At 40.2% G+C, this 20,569-nt stretch overlaps 1 protein-coding gene across 1 annotated transcript in view; it reads left to right on the top strand.

Annotated features, from left to right (window-relative positions):
• nid2 (nidogen 2) overlaps positions 1–20,569 on the top strand; it is a 99,423-nt gene that overhangs the window by 65,232 nt on the left and 13,622 nt on the right. Inside the window, exons 11-16 of the mRNA XM_062966831.1 lie at positions 4,106–4,249; positions 6,659–6,778; positions 10,641–10,874; positions 13,955–14,176; positions 14,285–14,454; positions 20,329–20,458. Coding sequence (XP_062822901.1) covers positions 4,106–4,249; positions 6,659–6,778; positions 10,641–10,874; positions 13,955–14,176; positions 14,285–14,454; positions 20,329–20,458 — 1,020 coding nt within the window. The remainder of the gene's footprint in view (positions 1–4,105; positions 4,250–6,658; positions 6,779–10,640; positions 10,875–13,954; positions 14,177–14,284; positions 14,455–20,328; positions 20,459–20,569) is intronic.

The raw sequence follows: 20,569 nt of genomic DNA, 5'->3' as shown, positions 1-20,569 counted from the left end.
ATACTCGAGTATATACAGTAATTTTCTTCTCCAACTCTTAATAAGTAGTTCTTTTTCCCCCTTCCAAGATTTTGCTATTGTAATTCTCGCTGTCACAAAACTATATTGGCAAATTGGAACTAATTTAAGAAGAATGATAGGAGATAGCCAGCATCCTATCTAGCAGGCTTGGGCAAACGTCAGCCCTCCAGGTGTTTTGGACTTCAACTTGCCTACCGGCTATTAGGAATTGTGCGAGTTGAAGTCCAAAACACCTGGAGGGCCGAAGTTTGCCCATGCCTGCTATATATGTTGCTGGTATGGCAGTCCCCTTTGTCTTCATGACTGTATTTTCATCAGTATCTATTTCATGCATTGTTGGCATGCCTTGTGTTTGTATGCATGCATGTGTGTCCTTTGCCATTGTAATGGAACTAGAAAACTGCAGTTGAATATTTTTCCTTAATTTACCTTACTCTTATTCTGTTCCCTCTGTTTACATATTCAAGGGTTTTTGTGTGTGCCCGGTGATAGCAATGGGCCACGAGTTACTCGTTGCGTTGAAGTCCCATCTCACACCATAAAGTTTTACAGTTTGGCCTCATCTCGTTTCTTTAGTTTCAGCAGCCAATTACTCAAGGCATTTAATGGCTATTATTAGGCCCAGCCCCATGATCTTTGGGCTTTTTTGCTTAATGGAGTTGGATTTCTGTGCTTTTGTAGACTTGTGCCCTCTCTACATTGTTGCTGTTGTTGTGTGCCTTCAAGCCATTCAAATAATAATAATAATAACAACAACAACAACAACAAAAACTATTTTTATACCCCGCCTCTATCTCCTCAAAGGGGACTCAGGGCGGCTTACATGGGGCCAAGCCCGAATAAAAACAAGCTATATATATAAAAAGGTAATGAAATTTCGCTCTAGGACAAAACAACAAAACTACACATCCCAGAAACACTAAACTTGGCAACACAACCCCTCATCCATGCCTCTACGTTCATACAACAAAAAGAAAAGAAAAATAAAGTCCTAATTAGAGGGAGAGGAATAATTGTTTTTATCCAATTGCTGCCAGTTAGAGGACTAATCTCTGCCCACTTGGTCTCCTAGTAACCAACTCAGCCCAGGAGACAGGCAGACTTAGGCCTCAGCCTGTTCCACAGATTATCTAATTTGCACTGGATTATATGACAGTGTAGACTCAAGGCCCTTCCACACAGCTATATAACCCATTTATAATCTTATATTATCTGCTTTGCACTGGATTATCTGGACTCCACACTGCCATATAATCCACTTCAGTGTGCATTTTATACAGCTGTGAAGAAGGGGCCTCATATAATCCAGTTCTAAGCAGATAATATAAGATTATAAATATAATATGTAATAATTACTGTGATATAGAATCATAGAATCATAGAATAGTAGAGTTGGAAGAGACCTCATGGGCCATCCAGTCCAACCCCATTCTGCCAAGAAGCAGGAAATTGCATTCAAAGCGAATAATAATAATACAGAACAATATAATCTCTAAAATCAGGACAGTAAATAAAGAGCAACACTCTGAAAGCATAAGCCACAGCAACGCGTAGCCAGGCAAAGCTAGTAGCAATATAAAACACAACAATAGACAAGAGACATGCACAATTATAAAAATTTAAACATTAGCCAATAAAAACAAATGACAAGAATGAATAAAAACATGGATTAAAACGGAGAGGTTGTAAAAGTAGACTTGTCCCCACATGAAGGAAAAGAAGAGACAATTTGGGAATCGGAGCTTTGACAGCACTAAAAGAAACACTGCAATTTCTGGCAGTTCTCTTTTTCCCAGATTTTGGCTGATATCAGTGAGAAGCTCTCTGGTTTCCCCGAAATTGCATCAAGGCTTGGCATTGAGATATTTTTCCCCAGCATGTTATTCATTAACTCTCCATTTGCAGTTGCACTGATAAGACCCAGAAACAAAATTTGAGATCACTTAGGTTGGATGATCCATTTCCTGTGATTTCAATGATTAGTTTAGTCTTAAGGACTAGAAATCTCCCTTGAAAAACAAAGCAAGTATTGGAAGTTCCAATTCCCTGTATTGCAGAATATATGCAATATGCATATATCCTTACTTTAAATCACTCCCAATTGCTGTTAAGTTCCACAAACGAAAATGGTCTTTGGGAAACTTCCTCTTTTGGTTATCCTTCGAAACTTGGGACGCCAAAATACTGAAGAATTTTCAACAGAGGTTGGGTGGCCATCTGTAGAAAAGTTTAAGACTGCATGATTCTAAGTCTGATCAAACTTAAGTGGGTGCTTTGATTAAAAAATGGCCAAATCTTGGAGGAGGAGTGGTTGGTTTGTGGAGCTTTTTGGGGAGCATGGATATGTCTGTGCACATGTCATCCATGCCAGAACTGAGCATCATTCGAGGCCTCAGCATATTCTGGTGCCAAATACTGACACATGTGGGTGCCTCTACACTATATCATGAATACAGTTTGGCCCCACTTTTGGCTGCCATGGCTCAATGGTATGGAAATGTGGGAGCTGTAGTTTTACAAAGTCTTTAGTGGATTCTGGCAAACAGTGCTGGTGCCTCACTGAACTACAATTGCCATGTTTCTATAACATTGAACCATGACAGTTGTTGTTGTTGTTATGTTTATTTGTTGTTGTTGTTGTTGTTGTTGTTAATATCGATCAATCAATCAATCAAACTTTAATTATATCCCACCCCATCTCCTCATGGGGACTCAGGGCAACTTACAACATGAAATAATAAACTTAATTAAACAAAGCAAATAAACAGAATAAACATCCAGTCATAATGTGTTTAGTTATACCCCACTTTTTCTGTTCACAAAGGAGACTCAATGCAGCTTACATTAAAAGCATCTCAATACAATTCAAATCCACAAATATACAAACATTAAAACAGAATTAATTATCAATGGTATTAAAAAACCCGGAGTTAAAATCCATAACAACGGATTAAAAACATCCAAAGCTAAAACCAGAATAGTTCCTTTTAGTCCATGAGGATGAAATGAGCAAAGTTTTACAAACTTCTCCAATACAGTAGAGTCTCGCTTATCGAACGTAAACGGGCCGGTAGAACGTTGGATAAGCGAATATGTTGGATAATAAGGAGAGATTAAGGAAAAGCCTATTAAACATTAAATTAGGTTATGATTTTACAAATTAAGCACCAAAACATCATGTTATACAACAAATTTGACAGAAAAAGTAGTTCAATACACAGTAATGCTATGTAGTAATTACTGTATTTATGAATTTAGAACCAAAATATCCTGATATATTGAAAACATTGACTACAAAAATGTGTTGGATAATCCAGAATGTTGGATAAGTGAGTGTTGGATAAGTGTGACTCTACTGTAGTTCCTTTTAGTCCATGAGGATGAAATGAGCAAAGTTTTACAAACTTCTCCAATACAGTAGAGTCTCACTTATCCAACATAAACGGGCCGGCAGAACGTTGGATAGGCGAATATGTTGGATAATAAGGAGAGATTAAGGAAGAGCCTATTAAACATTAAATTAGGTTATGATTTTACAAATTAAGCACCAAAACATCATGTGATACAACAAATTTGACAGAAAAAGTAGTTCAATACACAGTAATGCTATGTAGTAATTACTGTATTTATGAATTTAGAACCAAAATATCATGATATATTGAAAATGTTGACTACAAAAATGTGTTGGATAATCCAGAACATTGGATAAGTGAGACTCTACTGTAACATTATTTAACACAGTTTTTGCACCTGGTTTATAAATGGCATTTGCTAATTGGTGCTGTCACAAAAACATGGGAGAAGTTTATTAAACTGCAAAAGCCTTGTTGTTGCGGGAGGGACATCCCACAGCACATTTTGCCATAGTTTTTCAATGAATATCTCCTAGAGTCTCAACCAATTCAACAGAGTTTGTGCCACAGAAACGAAGATTCTGGAGTAAAACAACTATTTTGAAAATAAGGATCACACAATTAAATAGGAAATAACACTTTCAAACCAGGAACATCATTTTTCCCCCCATTTTTTTTACAGTGTAATTTTGCTCTCATCTTGTTTGTTGCTCCCTGTTCACTTTCTCTAGTGGTTGTCCCACCATCCAATCCGTGCGAAGATGGCACCCATAACTGTGCCACAGCAGATCGGGCGCGATGTGTGGCCCATGAACGTGGTGCATTCTCCTGTGTGTGCCTTCCTGGTTTTGCTGGCAATGGGCACAACTGCACAGGTAAGTGGAAGCAAAAGCCATTATGGGATGGCTTGGTCTTGTCCTTCCAAAGTAATGCTATGCTGGGCTGTGGCACAGCTGGCTAGTAACCAGCTGCAATAAATCACTACTGACCGAGAGGTCATGAGTTCGAAGCCCGGGTCGGGTTAAGCCCCCGACCATTAAATAGCCTGGCTTGCTGTTGACCTATGCAGCCCCGAAAGACAGTTGCATCTGTCAAGTAGGGAAATTTGGGTACGCTTTATGCGGGGAGGCTAATTTAACTAATTTACAACACCATAAAACTACCAGCAAAACACGAAGAAAGGAATGAGGAAGTACAGCCACTAGTGGACGGTGAAGCAACAGCTCCCATTGTGGCCGGAATCGTGAAGCTGGAAAAAAATGTTAAATGTCTCTGTGTCTGTCTATACTGTATGTTGTTTGTCTGTTGGCATTGAATGTTTGCCATATATGTGTTCATTGTAATCCGCTCTGAGTCCCCTTCGGGGTGAGAAAGAAGGGCGGAATATAAATACTGTAAATAAATAAATAAATAAATGTAGAGAGATGCAAAGAGGTAACCTAGTGTTTGGAAGGTCTAAGGGAGCATCTACTTTGTAGAATTAATGCAGTTTGGCACCACTTGAACTGTTGTGGCTCAGTGCTATGGCATCCTGGGATTTGCAGTATGGTGAAGCAACAGCACTCTTTGGCAGAGAAGGTTAAAGACCTTGCAAAACGACACCTTCCTTGATTCCAAAGCATTGAACCATGGCAGTTAAAGTACCGTATATACTCAAGTATAAGCCAACCCTAATATAAGCCGAGGCACCTAATTTTACCACAAAAAAACCTGGGGAAACCGATTGACTCGAGTATAAGCCGAGGGTGGAAAATGCAGCAGTTACTGGTAAATTTCAAAATGAAAATAGATCCCAATGAAATTATATTGAGGCATCAGTAGGTTAAAGGTTTCTCAATATTCACTGTATTTCAAAGAAAAACAGTAAACTAGCTCTGTAAGTGGAAAAGTAAGCTCAACAAAAACAATATGTTATTAACAATAATATAATAATAATATTAATAATAATAATAATAATAGATGATGAAACTATTGATCATATCCTCAGCTGCTGTAAGAAAATCGCACAGACAGACTACAAACAGAGGTACAACTCTGTGGCCCAAATGATTCATTGGAACTTATGCCTCAAATACCATCTCCCAGCAGTAAAGAACTGGTGGGATCAAAAATCTGCAAAAGTATTGGAAAATGAGCACGGAAAGATACTGTGGGACTTCCGAATCCAGACTGACAAAGTTCTGGAACACAACACACAAGACATCACAGTTGTAGAAAAGAAATAGTTTTGGATCATTGATGTTGCCATCCCAGGTGACAGTCGCATTGACGAAAAACAACAAGAAAAACTCAGCCGCTATCAGGACCTCAAGATTGAACTTCAAAGACTCTGGCAGAAACCAGTGCAGGTGGTCCCGGTGGTGATCGGCTCATTGGGTGCTGTGCCAAAAGATCTCAGCCGGCATTTGGAAACAATAGACATTGACAAAATTACGATCTGCCAACTGCAAAAGGCCACCCTACTGGGATCTGCACGCATCATCCGAAAATACATCACATAGTCCTAGACACTTGGGAAGTGTTCGACTTGTGATTTTGTGATACGAAATCCAGCATTTCTATCTTGTTTGCTGTGTCATAAAATAATAATAATAATAATAATAATAATAATAATAATAATAATAATAATAGAAATTTCATGGGGACTCAGGCCAGCTTCCAACATAGTAACAGGCAAACATTCAATGCCTACATAAACAATACAGAGTTAGATATAGATCTATAATTATATATACTAATTTCACATATGCATTTTCCCCTGAAACGTTTGCAAATCCTCTCTCTATATATGTGCATTTCCCTCCTGCAATATTTGCAAGCCCTATATATTTATGTTTATATCTATCTAGAAATCTGTGTGTGTGTGAATCTGACTCCACAACTCTAGATGCATCTACACTGCACAATTAGTGCAGTTTGACATTTTAAATGCTTTGGTTCAATGCTATGGAGTCCTGGGAGTTGTAGTTTAACTCATTTGCCTCTTCTACCAATGTTCTGGTGCCTTACTAAACTACAAGTCCCAGGATTCTATAGCATTGAATATAGTATCAAACTGCATTAATTCTACAGTATAGATACACCCTTTCTTGTGATTTGAGTCCATCACTTGCACTGAGTGTTGGCCAAGAATGTGGGTCAAAGATATATTGTCTTTTGATTTGGAGACAAACTTGTACAAAATCAAGACTATCCATTCATGCATCTACCCTGTAGAATTAATACAGTTTGAACTCTCTTTACCTGCCATGGTTCAATGCAATAGATTTCTTATTTCTCCACAGATGTGGATGAATGTGCAGAAGGGCAATGCCACCAAGCAGCCACCTGCCACAATTCTCCTGGGTCCTTCTCTTGTCGCTGCCGGGATGGCTACGAAGGCAATGGTTTCCACTGCTCACCAGGTATGGGATACAGGTTATCCAGGATTTCAAAATTCTTCACATCTGGGATTATCTTTCTGAGTGGCTGAGACAGTAACCTCTTGATTACTGGAATCACTGGGTTGCTGTGAGTCTTTCAGGCTGTATGGCCATGTTCCAGAATCATTCCCTCTGACGTTTCGCCCACATCTATGGCAGGCATCCTCAGAGGTTGTGAGGTCTGTTGAAAACAAGACAAGTGGGGTTTTATATATCTGTGGAATAACGTCCAGGATGGGAGAAAGAACTCTTGTCTGTTGGACGCAAGTGTGGATGTTGCAATTGGCCAACTTGATTACCATTGAAAAGCCTTCTGCCTTCAAAGCCTGACTGCTTCCTGCCTGGGAGAATCCTTTGTTGGGAGGTGTTAACTGGATCTGTTGGTTTCTTGTCTCGAATTCCCCTATCTTCTGAGTATTGTTCTTTGTTTATTGTTCTGATTTTAGAGGTAGCCAGATTGTGTTCATTTCATGGTTTCCTCCTTTCTGTTGAAATTGTCCACATGCTTGAGGATTTCAATGGCTTCTCTGTGTAGTCTGACACGGTGGTTTATTTACTTACTGCATTTATATCCCGCCTTTCTCGCCCTGAAGGGGACTCAGAGCGCCTTACAAATAACATGTACATACAATGTATTATATTATTAGCATAGCACAATATTAGCATTATATAATAATAATAATAATAATAATAATAATAATAATAATAATAATAATAACTTTATTTTTATACCCCGCCCCATCTCCCCGAAGGGACTCGGGGCGGCTTACATGGGGCCTTGCCCAATAAAACAATCAAATATCAAACACAGCAATAAAACAGTTATCCAATAAAAACATCAATTGCAGTAAAAACAATAGTTAAAATCAACATAAAACATACAATATTAACACTGGAGACTAATTCATAGAACCCAGGCAACGTGCAACATGTGCCGAAATGGGAAAGGTAATTTCACAGTTAAAATGGACAAAGTGCAATATAGCATTGGCAACACCTCAAGAATATATATCACTATATTGTACTATACCACTATATGGTAATATTATTAGTAATATTACATTTAGTATATGATATATAATTTATTTATTTATTTATAGCATTTATATTCCGCCCTTCTCACCCCGAAGGGAACTCAGGACGGATTACAATGAACACATATATGGCAAACATTAAATGCCAACAGACAAACAACATATATAGACAGACACAGAGGCATTTAACATTTTTTTCCAGCTTCGCGATTCCGGCCACATTGGGAGCTGTTGCTTCACTGTCCACTAGTGGCTGTTCTTCCTCATTCCTTTCCTCGTGTTTTGCTGGCAGTTTTATGATGTTGTAAATTAGTTAAATTAGCCTCCCGCATAAAGCGGTCTGTAGATAGTTTGTAGGTTGTGTTTCTTCGCCAGCTTCCCTCTGCGGTCAGTGGTTCCCTTGATGTCTGGTAATAACCCTTTTCCTCTGTGTGGATCTTTGTCTTTCCTCTCATGGCTTGTTCTTTGCTTTGCAGTTCTTTTGATGCCAATGGTGGTCTCCATTGACCTGTAGAGTCCAGTTTAGGAGGTGGTTTAGTTCACTTTGGAGGAGGTGGAGTTTGCAGATTTTTTTTTGCACCGTCTGCCATGGTCTTAATTGTGCTTCTTTTTGACTTGGGTGATGGTTGGAGTTTTTATGTAGATAATGAAGGTGATTAATTACAACATCCACAGCTGCCTCCAACAGACAAGAGTTCTTTCTTCCAACCTGGACTTTCTACAGATATATAAACCTCCCTTGCCTAGTTTCCAACAGACTTCACAATCTCTGAGATGCCTGCCATAGATGTGGGTGAAACATTAGGAGAGAAAGCTTCTGGAACATGGCCATACAGCCCGAAAGATTCGCAGCAACCTAGTAACCTCTTTGCTTTGCTTTAATATATGTCAGTCTTTGTTTCCTGCAGAAAATCATTAAAAGTATAAAATAAAGCATGTTTCTATGGTTTGGACCAGGCATGGGCAAACTTGGGCCCTCCAGGTGTTTTGGACTTCAACTCCCACAATTCCTAACAGCCTATCGGCTGTTAGGAATTGTGGGAGTTGAAGTCCAAAACACCTGGAGGGCCCAAGTTTGCTCAAGCCTGATGTATATGGAACCTAAATGAATTTTGCATATTAGTCTTGGGTCCCATGTCCAAGATATCTCATTATGTATATAAAATCATCCCAAAATCAGGAAAATAATTCCGACACTCCAAATACTTCTGGCCACAGCTATTTCAGATAAAGGATACTCAACTTTCAGAGGTTGGCCAATTTCACTTTATCACTGCTTGGAAACGTTTCTCTTTTGGACAATGGCTTGCAGAGTTTTTCAGCGAATCCTTCCTTTTATAGTCTTTTGGGTGTTAATATGTCGTAGGCACTGGATTCCTGACCTATGTTAAACATTAAGCAGGGTCATCTCTGGCTTTTTCTAGGATAGGGACTGCTAACAAATAGCAAAGACTTTAGGCTTTATTTCAGTGGAAGGAACTAGCAAACAGAGGTGGGACAGATAATTTCACAGATGGCCATCCAGCTTCCATTTAACACCTTCAAAGGAGGAGAGAGAATAGAAAGATAATTGAAGGTATGCCATTGTGCTTGAAATGTTCAAATCCTAGAGTTGAAAGGGAAACAATCCAGCCAGCCCAACATTCACTGGATCCCCAGAAAGCTTATGCTTCTGTCGAACAGTTCTGACCCTCAAGAAAGTCTTCTTTTTAAAAAATTTTTTTTTATTAATTGACACAAACAATCCAATATACAATAAGAAAATATACATTCAAAAGCAATGGAACGTGTCCAGATCCGTACTCAAATGGCAACCTGTACCGAATAAATAAGTATAACATACTCTACCATCCCTCAACTCCAAAACATTTTCAAAGCAAAACCACCAGCCACTTCTCCCCCCCCCCCTCCACATCATATGCAGAAATCCTAATGTATTTTTTTTTAAAAAAGAAACTCCTTGCAAGGCAGGGAATACATCCCCATGATCAAGAGAACCTCAAAACATGTCCAAACACATCATGTTTACATATCACAAAGAAAGTTGCATCAAATAGTTTCAAAAGATTCTTCATCATGACTTCTTTTCAGAAAGAAGTTAAACAGAGTGATGAAAATAAAATTTTATAATAGTCTAATTTGAAACCCCCACGTTGAAATAGTCTTTCCTTCTAAGAACCTTTTAACACTGTATGCTGCTTGCTGATTTTAATTATTGTTTTTTTTACTGATGCTGATGTTTTTACAGGGATAATTGTTTTATTGCTCTGTTACTGTTATTTGTTTGTTTTATCGGGCTAGGCCCCATGTAAGCCGCCCCGAGTCCCTTCGGGGAGATGGGGCGGGGTATAAAAATAAAGTTATTATTATAATATTATTATTAAGGGCTCCCAGTCTTTCCTAAACTCGGAGGGGTCTTTTGACTGGAGATGTCCTGTCAGAATGTCCATCTCAGCCACCTCCGTCACTTTCACGATCCATTCCTCCATTTCTGGTGTTTCCTCCAATTTCCAGTATTAAAGCAAAAAATAACCATGCACCCAGAAATATTCCTACTAGGAATAACAGACAGATCACTACTGAAGTCACACGATAAACTCTTCACCTTGATGACAATAGTTTATGCACGAGCCTGGAAATTGGAAGAAATTCTTTCTGATGTTCAGGTAGAATTTCCCTCTGCAAATAAACTTTTGGATTTGTGGTTCTTCCTTGCACGATGCCATTTCACAGATGTTGAGTTTTTATTTTTGAACAGTTGCTGCAAAAGGTTGAACCAAACACCCCTTCTCTCCTCTTCTGCCCTGCAGAGACCTTGCCTCCAGCCAGGACCCGCTGCCAACACCAGCGGTTGTATGCAAGCCAGAGGGGGCCGTCCCTCCCGGGGGGACCCCACGTACCCGAGTGTGACGATCAGGGGAACTACCGGCCACTGCAATGCCACGGCAGCACCGGGATGTGTTGGTGTGTGGACAGGGATGGCAATGAGGTCCCCGGGACGCAGGTGCCTCCTGGCGCTCCTCCACCGCTTTGCAGGGCTCCAGGTTAGTGATGCCTTCCTTCCTAGCTCACCTTTTCTGCTCTCAGCATAGACTCTTAGAGCTGGAAGAGAGCCCAGGGGTCACCCAGTCCAACCCCATCCTGCCATGCAGGAACACACAATAAACAACAACATCAAAATTACGATCTGTCAACTGCAAAAGTTCTCTACATTCCTATGTTTCCAGATCTTTGATCATTTTGGGCGCTCTGCTCTGGGCACATTCCAGTTTGTTGATATCCTTCTTGAATTGCTTTGTCCAGAACTGGATCCAGTGTTTCTCCAGGTGAGATCTGAGCAAAGCAGAAAAGAGCAGGGCTAGGACTTCCTTTGATCTGGACACTGCACTCCTATTAATGCCGCCTAGAACTGCATTGGCTTTTTTAGTTGCCGCAACACACAGTTGACTCATATTCAGCTTGTGGTCAACTAAGACTCTTAGTTCCCTTTCATCTGTATTGCCAAGCCAGGCGTCACCTATCCTATATCTCTGCATTTTTTAAAAATAAATATTTTATTCTTTTTGGTACATCACAACAATTAACTATTTTTGCCATACATAACTTATTTCAGTATACATTGTTCCAAAGGTAACTAACTATTCCTTAAATGACATTTTAAACAGTCCTTAGAAATGTATCACCCTCCACCCCCCTGGAACAGCCATTCAAAATATTGTCAATACATCAGTTTAATTATGTGGAACACCTGGTTCAGGGTGCTGTATCTTTCGTCTCTGTCTATTTTGTCGATTAGTACAGTCCATTTCCTTAACCAGTTGTAACACTCCTAAGCAGCGCGAACACTGGGAACCAACACGGAGGCCAATAAACAATCTAATATCTTTATTAAAACAATTAAAGTTTCAAACAAAAATAAGCAGAATAGATAGTCAAGCAGTTGATCTTTCAGGAAAGAGCAAAATTAGTCCAATAAATGAAAGTCTTATGTCCATTATTAGTGTCCAAAGTCCAAAGTCCAATAACCGAAACACACTCAAAAGTAATGGAAGTTTGAGTGGGGAAAGGAGCAAAGTTCCTCAGGAAAGTACTTGAAGTAAAAGTCCAGAACAAGGTTTCAAGGCAAGGCTATGGCTGTTCATGATGGATCTGAAACGCAGTCCAAACTTGGCAAGGGATGAGACTCGACGCCCAGTCTACTCAAAGGTAAGCGCTCCAGCAGGCCGGTTGGAATTCAGGAGCGAGAGACGATGAACTCTTCAATCAGAAGTTAAGTTGACACCGCACAGAAGATTCTCTGCGCAAGACTTTTAACGAAGTTCATAGCTCCCCCAAACAGGTGTTTGACTCCCCAAAACTTCCCAAGAGAACTGAGCCGCCAAAATCTCATGCCAGGTGCCTGCCTCCCTAATTCTTACCAAGAGAACTGGGTTTAGCCATAATCGCCTCGCTCTGCTAATCTGACACTTCGTCTTAAACTTTGCCTTTGGGAGCGATCTGTTTTCAAGAAAACCCTTCTATCAAAACGTAAACCCTCCGGAGATCCGGGAAGCGCCGGCACCATCTCAAGGGCATCCTTAATTGGCTCTGGCACGGAAATGTCAACAGAAGGCATCTGGAAAGGAATTGAATCTTGCTCACTTGGGAAAAACCCCAAGTCCTCTTCAGTTTGATCAGCAATGGCTGCGGGGTCAGGGGGCAAAGGTGCCTGAGACATCACACCAGTCTTGATCTTTTAGGCTATTTGTATATATATTTTTTCTTTTGAATTATGAAGTCGTTAATTATATATTCTGATATATAAGCCCACCAGGTTTCTACATCCCATTTTGTATCGTCCCTCCATCCTCGGGCTATTGTGGCTTGTATTGCGGCTGTCATGTATTTTAGGATCTCTGTCCAATTATTGTTATCTTCCTTTACCTTTACTGTGAGAGACATGTATCTAGCTTTGTCCCATATTAATTCTTTCCCTATTATTTCTTCCATTATTTTTCATATTTTTCTATAAAAGTTCTGAATTTTTCTACAGTCCCACCACATGTGGGAAAATGTACCTATTTCCCCACAGTTGTGCCAGCACTTATTTGAAGTATTTCCCATTACGTGTGCTACTTGGAGTGGGGTTCTGTACCATTTGGATATTATTTTCCTTTGGGTTTCCTTAATCCTTATATGTTTAATTTTATGAATATTGTCAATCCAAGACCCAATTAATTTCTCAGTAAAGTTTTTCCCCCCTGTTTCCAGTTATCTATAAGGGTTATTTTTGTATTGTAAGTTAAGGTGATTTGGTCATGCAACAAAGTAAACAGCTATTGGAAACAGATTCATGTACATCTAGAAAAGATATTAAATACAAATTTTAAAATGACACCACAAATGTACCTTTTGAACATGCCCGAAGAAGAATTGGAAAGGAAATATGGAAGAATTTTGTTTTACGTGACAGTGGCAGCTCAGATAGTATACGCTAGATATTGGAAAACCTCAGAGGTACCTCCCTTAGCAGAACTGGAAAAATGTATTATAGAGTTGCTGATGATGGACAAAATAACAATGCACTTAAGAGGAGAACCTTTAGAGAACTTTGTTAATGAATGGCAACCAATGATCCAACATTTCAATGTAAAAATCTAAAAATGTACATAGAGGAAGCTAATAGACTGAAGGCAAGGAGGAAACGGATATAAATTTGGAACGTATAATATTTTTATATGTACTATACAAATAGAAGCCTGTGACCCCTTAATGAAAATATATTGTCTGAGAAATGATTATGAAAGACTAATAGATGAAAGTATTGCATTGTATGCAACAAACACCTGCAATGTATGTATATTTGAATGAATGAAAATAAATAAACATTATATATATAAAAGGTAAGTTAAGGTGATTAGTTCATCATACAATAGCCCAGCCATTCCTTTATCTATTTCTATTTTCCTTTTAGTTATTCTATCCAGTGGGGTTTCAGCTACTTCTCTTCTTTTCATGGCCTGAGCTTTACTGGATAGCCCTAACCATGCTATCCAGTTCCCTTGACCACATTTGTCTTTTATTTTATCCCACTTTAATATTTCTCCTTTTCATCTTTTAAATCTTGCCTTATACTGTGTTGTAGAGCCGACCCGGAGGCCGCAGACGATGTGTGAGCGCTGGAGACAGAGCCTCCTGGAGCATTATGGGGGCAACCCACAGGACGACCAGTATGTGCCCCAGTGCGACTCTCAGGGCCACTTCAACCCCTTGCAATGCCACGGGAACAGCGGCTACTGCTGGTGTGTGGACGAACACGGCCGCGAGGTCCAAGGCACGCGGTCGGAGCCTGGTGTCCCTCCACCATGTAAGAATGCAGCGGTTGGGCAATAAGGTGTGCCAAGTAGAGGGGATCAGAAGGGTTGATTGATAACCCTGTATCTCATGCTTTTCCATTGTTTTCTATTTGTCCTAGGCCTGCCCAGTGTTGCTCCTCCGACGGTTCGCCCTTCTCCTCGCCCCGATGTCATTCCACCTTCTGCGGGGACCTTCCTCCTTTACGCTCAGGGCCAGCAAATTGGCGCTTTGCCCTTGAACGGCACCCGGCTGAAGAAGGAGGCTGCCAGGACCCTGCTCTCCTTGCATGTAAGGTATTCTCCTGCCCAGTGGGGATCAGGGTGCGGAGCAAAGAGGGCTACAGTGGGATGGAAACGATCATCCCTGGGGCATGATTTATGTGCAGAGGGTCTTGGGTTCAGTTGCCAACGTCTTCCCCGTTGGACTGGGAAAGATTCTTCCCTATCACTCTGAAGCTTCTGCCAGTCACTATCAATCCTACTAGCCTAAATGGACTCTGGCTCAGCATAAGGCAAGTTCATCTCCTTCTGTAAAGATGGTCCCAAGTTCTATCCAAGGAGGGTGAACTTCAAATTCCTTGTGTTGTCGAAGGGTTACATGGACGGAAGCACTGGGTTGCTGTGAGTTTTTTGGGCTGTATGGCCATGTTCCCGTAGAACTCATGACCATTCATCATTCACTGCACCCCCGCAGTGATGTTGACCGGCTATATCTGCCTCGAAGATCAGGGGGCAGAGGACTCTTACAAGTAAAACAAGCAGTCAAAGAAGAAGAACATGCCCTGGCAGAATATGTAAAGCAAAGTGAAGAACCTGCTTTGATTGAAGTCAAAAATCAGAAACTCCTCAAAGCACAGCAGACAAAAAACCAGTACAAGAAAACCGCACTACAAACTAGAGCTGACAGCTTGCACAACAAAACATTGCATGGAAAGTTCCTTGACAAAATTGAAGGAAAAGCTGATAAGGAGAAGACCTGGCTCTGGCTCACGAATGGGACCCTGAAGAAGGAGACAGAAGGCCTGATCCTTGCAGCCCAGGAGCAAGCCATCAGGACAAATGCAATTAAGGCCAAGATCGAAAAATCAGCTGTTAACCCAAAATGCAGACTGTGCAAGGAAACCGACGAAACCATTGATCATATCCTCAGCTGCTGTAAGAAAATCGCACAGACAGATTACAGAGGCACAACCATGTGGCCCAAAGGATTCATTGGAACTTATGCCTCAAGTACCACCTCCGAGCAGCAAAGAACTGGTGGGATCACAAACCTGCAAAAGTATTGGAAAATGAGCACACAAAGATACTGTGGGACTTCCGAATCCAGACTGACAAAGTTCTAGAACACAACACACCACAGTTGTGGAAAAGAAAAAGGTTTGGATCATTGATGTCGCCATCCCAGTTGACAGTCGCATTGACGAAAAACAACAGGAAAAACTCAGCCGCTATCGGGACCTCAAGATTGAACTTCAAAGACTCTGGCAGAAACCAGTGCAGGTGGTCCCGGTGGTGATTGACACATTGGGTGCCGTTCCAAAAGATCTCAGCCGGCATTTGGAAACAATAGACATTGACAAAATTACGATCTGCCAAATGCAAAAGGCCACCCTGCTGGGATCTGCGCGCATCATCCGAAAATACATCACACAGTCCTAGACATTTGGGAATGGTTCGACTTGTGATTTTGTGATACGAGGTCCAGCATGTCTATCTTGTTTGCTGTGTCATAATATAATAATAATAATAATAATAATAATAATAATAATAATAATAATAATAATAATATCTTTTTTTCCCACCTCCATCTTCTCAAAGGGACTCAGAGCGGCTCACATGTGGACAAGCCCAACAACACAAGTTAAAACACAGAACAATCAATTAAAAACATTATAACTACATAAAGCAATATAACACATCAACAGAATTAAAACCAGGACAATAATAACAGCTAAACATTCAGAGGGTAAAACTGTGTAGAACTCTGGATAGGGCTCCTAGGAGATATAATGGGTGGAGGAGCCATCTCAGTAAACACTAAAACTATAAAGGGCAAGGAACAGTGATAAAGTATAATAACTGATAATGAGATGTAAGTGGGCTGACTATCTGGTGGGACTGCTTACTCAAAAGCGCACCGGAAAATCCACTTCTTTAGGTCTTTGCAAAAGGTGGACAGGGTAGGTGCCATGAACATGAAAGGCACTACAGACTAATTCAACCAGAGAAGTCAGCCATAGCAGAGCACTTGATGAACCAGCCTGGACATAGAATATTATTTGAGCACACAGAAATTCTGGACCACTTTGACAACCATTATGCCACAGAGAAGTCACTGGAATCCACAAACAGGTGGACAATTTCAACAGAAAGGAGGAAGCCATGAAAATGAACAACATCTCGTTCCAGTATTTTTTAAAAAAACACACCAGAATAAAGACAGTAAATAAGGAACACCACTCAGAAACCCGGTATCTCCAGACAGCAAACAATCAAGTGCAAGTTAACAGCTCCTAAAACAGAGGATGTCTCCAGGCAACAGAGGCCAGGCTAACTCTATGCAGAGAACCTCACTGATTGACTTTGCAGCTTCATGGCTACTCATGCTATTCAAGCTTGCTAATTACAACATTCATACTTGCTTTAACAGACAAGATTTCTTTCTCCCTCCCTGGACATTATTCCACAGGGATATATACAATCCACCTGCCTCATTGCCAACAGAACCTCTGAAGATGCCGGCCACAGATGCAGGCGAAAATGCTGCTAGAACATGGCCTTACAACACGAAAAACTCACAGCAAACCATTGAAACTCCTTGCTAAAGGATGTGAAAGCTGACCACAGAATTGCACTGGAGGACCTAGAGATTCCTTGAGTGGACAGTTTATGCACCAGCTAACACACATTTTCACATTTTGGTGTTTCAGTTGTTAGCCCTGTTACTGGGTATATTTGATCCGCAGATTCCAAAAATGGCACCAGTTTTTCCCAATCAGCTCTAGTTTTTGAGATACAGAACATATACCATATATCAGTCACCATCGACTCACATACAGAAAATCAGAGTACAGTAGAGTCTCACTTATCCAACACTTGCTTATCCAACGTTCTGGATTATCCAATGCATTTTTGTAGTCAATGTTTTCAATATATCGTGATATTTTGGTGCTAAATTCATAAATACAGTAATTACTACATAGCATTACTGCGTATTGAACTACTTTTCCTGCCAAATTTGTTGTCTAACATGATGTTTTGGTGCTTCATTTGTAAAATCATAACCTAATTTGATGTTTAATAGGCTTTTCCTTAATGCCTCATTATCCAACATATTCTCTTATCCAACGTTCTGCCGGCCCGTTTATGTTGGATAAGTGAGACTCTACTGTAATTACATTTACGAAACTAGAGCTGGTGTGATCTATCCTAAGCAAAACGCACAGATGTCTATAATCAAAAGTAGAATGAAAAAAGGAAAAGTATGGTATATAATATAGTTTAAAGTAATTAATCTATGAGTTCTATATTTCTATAGTAATATAATCTTTAATATACAGTATACAACTGGATTTGTACAGCTCTTAACTTTAGCAGCACTTGAGAACATCATTAAGATGTTGGTAAGACTTTGTTTGGTTTTCACTTACTTTATTTGTTAAGACTGAGAGTTTAAACCTGAGACTGCAACAGTTTTACAGGAACACTTAGGTGAAGTATTGCCAAATTAAACGTATTTATGTTAAGAACTAAGCAAATCTAATTGAATAATTATATAGTTATTGGATACCTTAACAAGAATATACGTTGCTTTTGTGGAACAGATACTGCAAATACATTACTATTAGTTGTTAGATAGATATACAACAGGGATGGGGTTAGGATTTATCACCGACTACCTTTAAATCCAGTTCAGACCTAAGTAGGTACATCACCACAATCCCTTTCCTATACAAGTTGGAAAAAATTTTTTTGTTACAGTTTGTATACAGTTTTTTCATTCTACTGTGGTCTATCCTAAGCAATTTTTTGAATCAGTACCCTGAATAACCTCCCAAATTTTGGGAGTTCCAGGCCAAGAAATGTTTGCAGACAATGCTTCCAAGAATCAGTCTGGGAACGATGTGTTTAAGGGAGAAGGCAGATGTTCTTCAGACCACCTCTGGGGGAGAGATGAAGCCTTACCAAACCCACACACACTTGTGTATATGTCAGGACAGATTGTGTTGATTTCCTCATTTGAAACAGACATTGAACACGATGTCCAAAGGTTCTGCAGGGAACCAAGTAGAGAAAGCTGTGGCCCCATTTGACCGCTTCTCTCACTTTCATGGAGCAAAGCAGAAGGTCAGAAACATGTGTCGGTCATAGGTATTTTGTTGTGGCTGAAATACCAGAGGGCTTAGTCAAACCTTTATAAAGCCAGCAGCAATTATGCTTGTAGTTCATGCAGACATCCCTGTGTTATTCGAAGAGTCATTGCAATTGGATAATAACAATAACCATGACTAGAGTGCGTGCGCATGAGAAGATTCAAAAAGGAAATAGACCTAAAGTCACAGGCAACTTTGGGTTCAGCTATGTCAGAGTATTTGCAGCGCAGCAGTAGTTGGATGGAGTCAGTGGAACGCAGAACAAAGAGACATCAGAGACGATGGTAAAACTATATACAAGTTTTACTGTCTTCAGTAATAATCAAGACAAACAGACTTGCAGACAATAGACAAACACAGGACTTGATTCTCACTCTAGGCAGACAGCACTCCACTCAACGCACAACTGAACCGATGCAATCAGCAATGCACACACTTGTGTCTGGACACTCCCTGGTTCCAGCCACACATCAAGGTCATCACAGCTTCTCAGCAATCAACTCTTTCCAGACTATAGTACACTCTGGATGATGCAATCAGTATGCAATACAAGCAAGACACAAATTTCATTTAAACACTACCAACACACAAATCCCACATTAACAAGCTAGTGGCACATGGCACTTTTTGAAGGATTCCCAAAGACTTCAACACAGTTTTGTTGCCAAACCTGGAAAGTAGTCCCATGTTATTCATTATTCTATAGATTTATTCCGTATTGTTCAGTGAACTGATTTTCAAGGCAGAGAATAAGAAATGATACCATGGCACACAGACTTGCAAACTTTGGGATTTGTAGTTTGATAGGGTCTTTCACTTTCTCTGCCAAACAGTGGTAGTGCCTCTCTGAACTACAGCTCCCAGGATTCCATAGCCATAGTAGTTAACGTGGTATCAAACTGCATTAATTGTGCAGTGTACACAAACCCTACATTACTCGTGCATAATTGCAATAATGAGTTCCAAGCCAATATTGCAAAGCTGGGGTAAAGACTGTTCCTGTATGCTTTTTAAAGGCCCTCTCAACATCCACAGGATCCCCACTCCTTTACAATACACAAACTACAGTTTATTTGGCTAATGGCTTATTTCATGATTGAAAATAAATGTCTCTTCTGAGCCTTAAACAACTTCTAAAAATATGGTAAAGTAGCCCCAAGAGGACATAGAGAGGGATATGACTTTTTATCAGTTAAATAATAATAATAATAAAACTTTATTTCACCAATAACAGCAGCAACAATTATTACCATCCTAGAACTCAATGACAGACCAGCTATCAGACTCAAAATGCGCCAATTATATATTTGTATGTATATTTTTATCAATTTATTTATTGATTGAATTGTTGTAATATTTTTATATTGTGTTTTATTGTAAGCCACCCTGAGTCCCCTATGAGAAGGGCGGGATATAAGTATTGTAATAAATAAATAAATATACATTTCTATAACGCTCTATCTCACTGAAGGGGCTCATTCAATTACGAACACAGCATTCAATTACGAACACAGAAACATTCAACATAACCGTAATAAAAACATAAACATATTACTATTAAGATCATCATACACATTTAAAATTAAAAGACGGTGGTGGGAGCGAGAGGAGGGCCTCCTCGGTAGATCTAAGAGTCCACGCCAGTTCATAGGGGAGCTGCAATCATGGAGATAGGCGGGGTCCAAACTTCACTCTGGGGATCTACTTGGACCCTTGTTACCCACAGACCAAGCACAGAGTTCTTTCTAACCATTTGGATGTGTCTTCTACTTCTCACAACATCGCTGCAGGGATCCATTGTGGTGGGGATCGGCTATGACTGCCGGGGAAAAATGATGTACTGGACAGATGTGGCGGGACGGACCATCAGCCGGGCGAGCCTGGAGCCGGGGGCAGAGCCGGAGGTTGTCATCAGCTCAGGTAGGCGACTCGCATCCGCTGGACAAAGGGCTGGCTTATCAGAGGGCTGGCTTTTGCGTGACAGAGCTCTCCAAGGTGCTGAAATTTCATTGGCGCCAAGATTCAGCACCC

This window comes from Anolis carolinensis, unplaced genomic scaffold (assembly GCF_035594765.1).
Source record: "Anolis carolinensis isolate JA03-04 unplaced genomic scaffold, rAnoCar3.1.pri scaffold_34, whole genome shotgun sequence".
Taxonomy (NCBI): domain Eukaryota; kingdom Metazoa; phylum Chordata; class Lepidosauria; order Squamata; family Dactyloidae; genus Anolis; species Anolis carolinensis.
The sequence above is the reverse complement of the archived record's forward strand: the minus strand, read 5'-3'. Positions and strand labels throughout refer to the sequence as shown.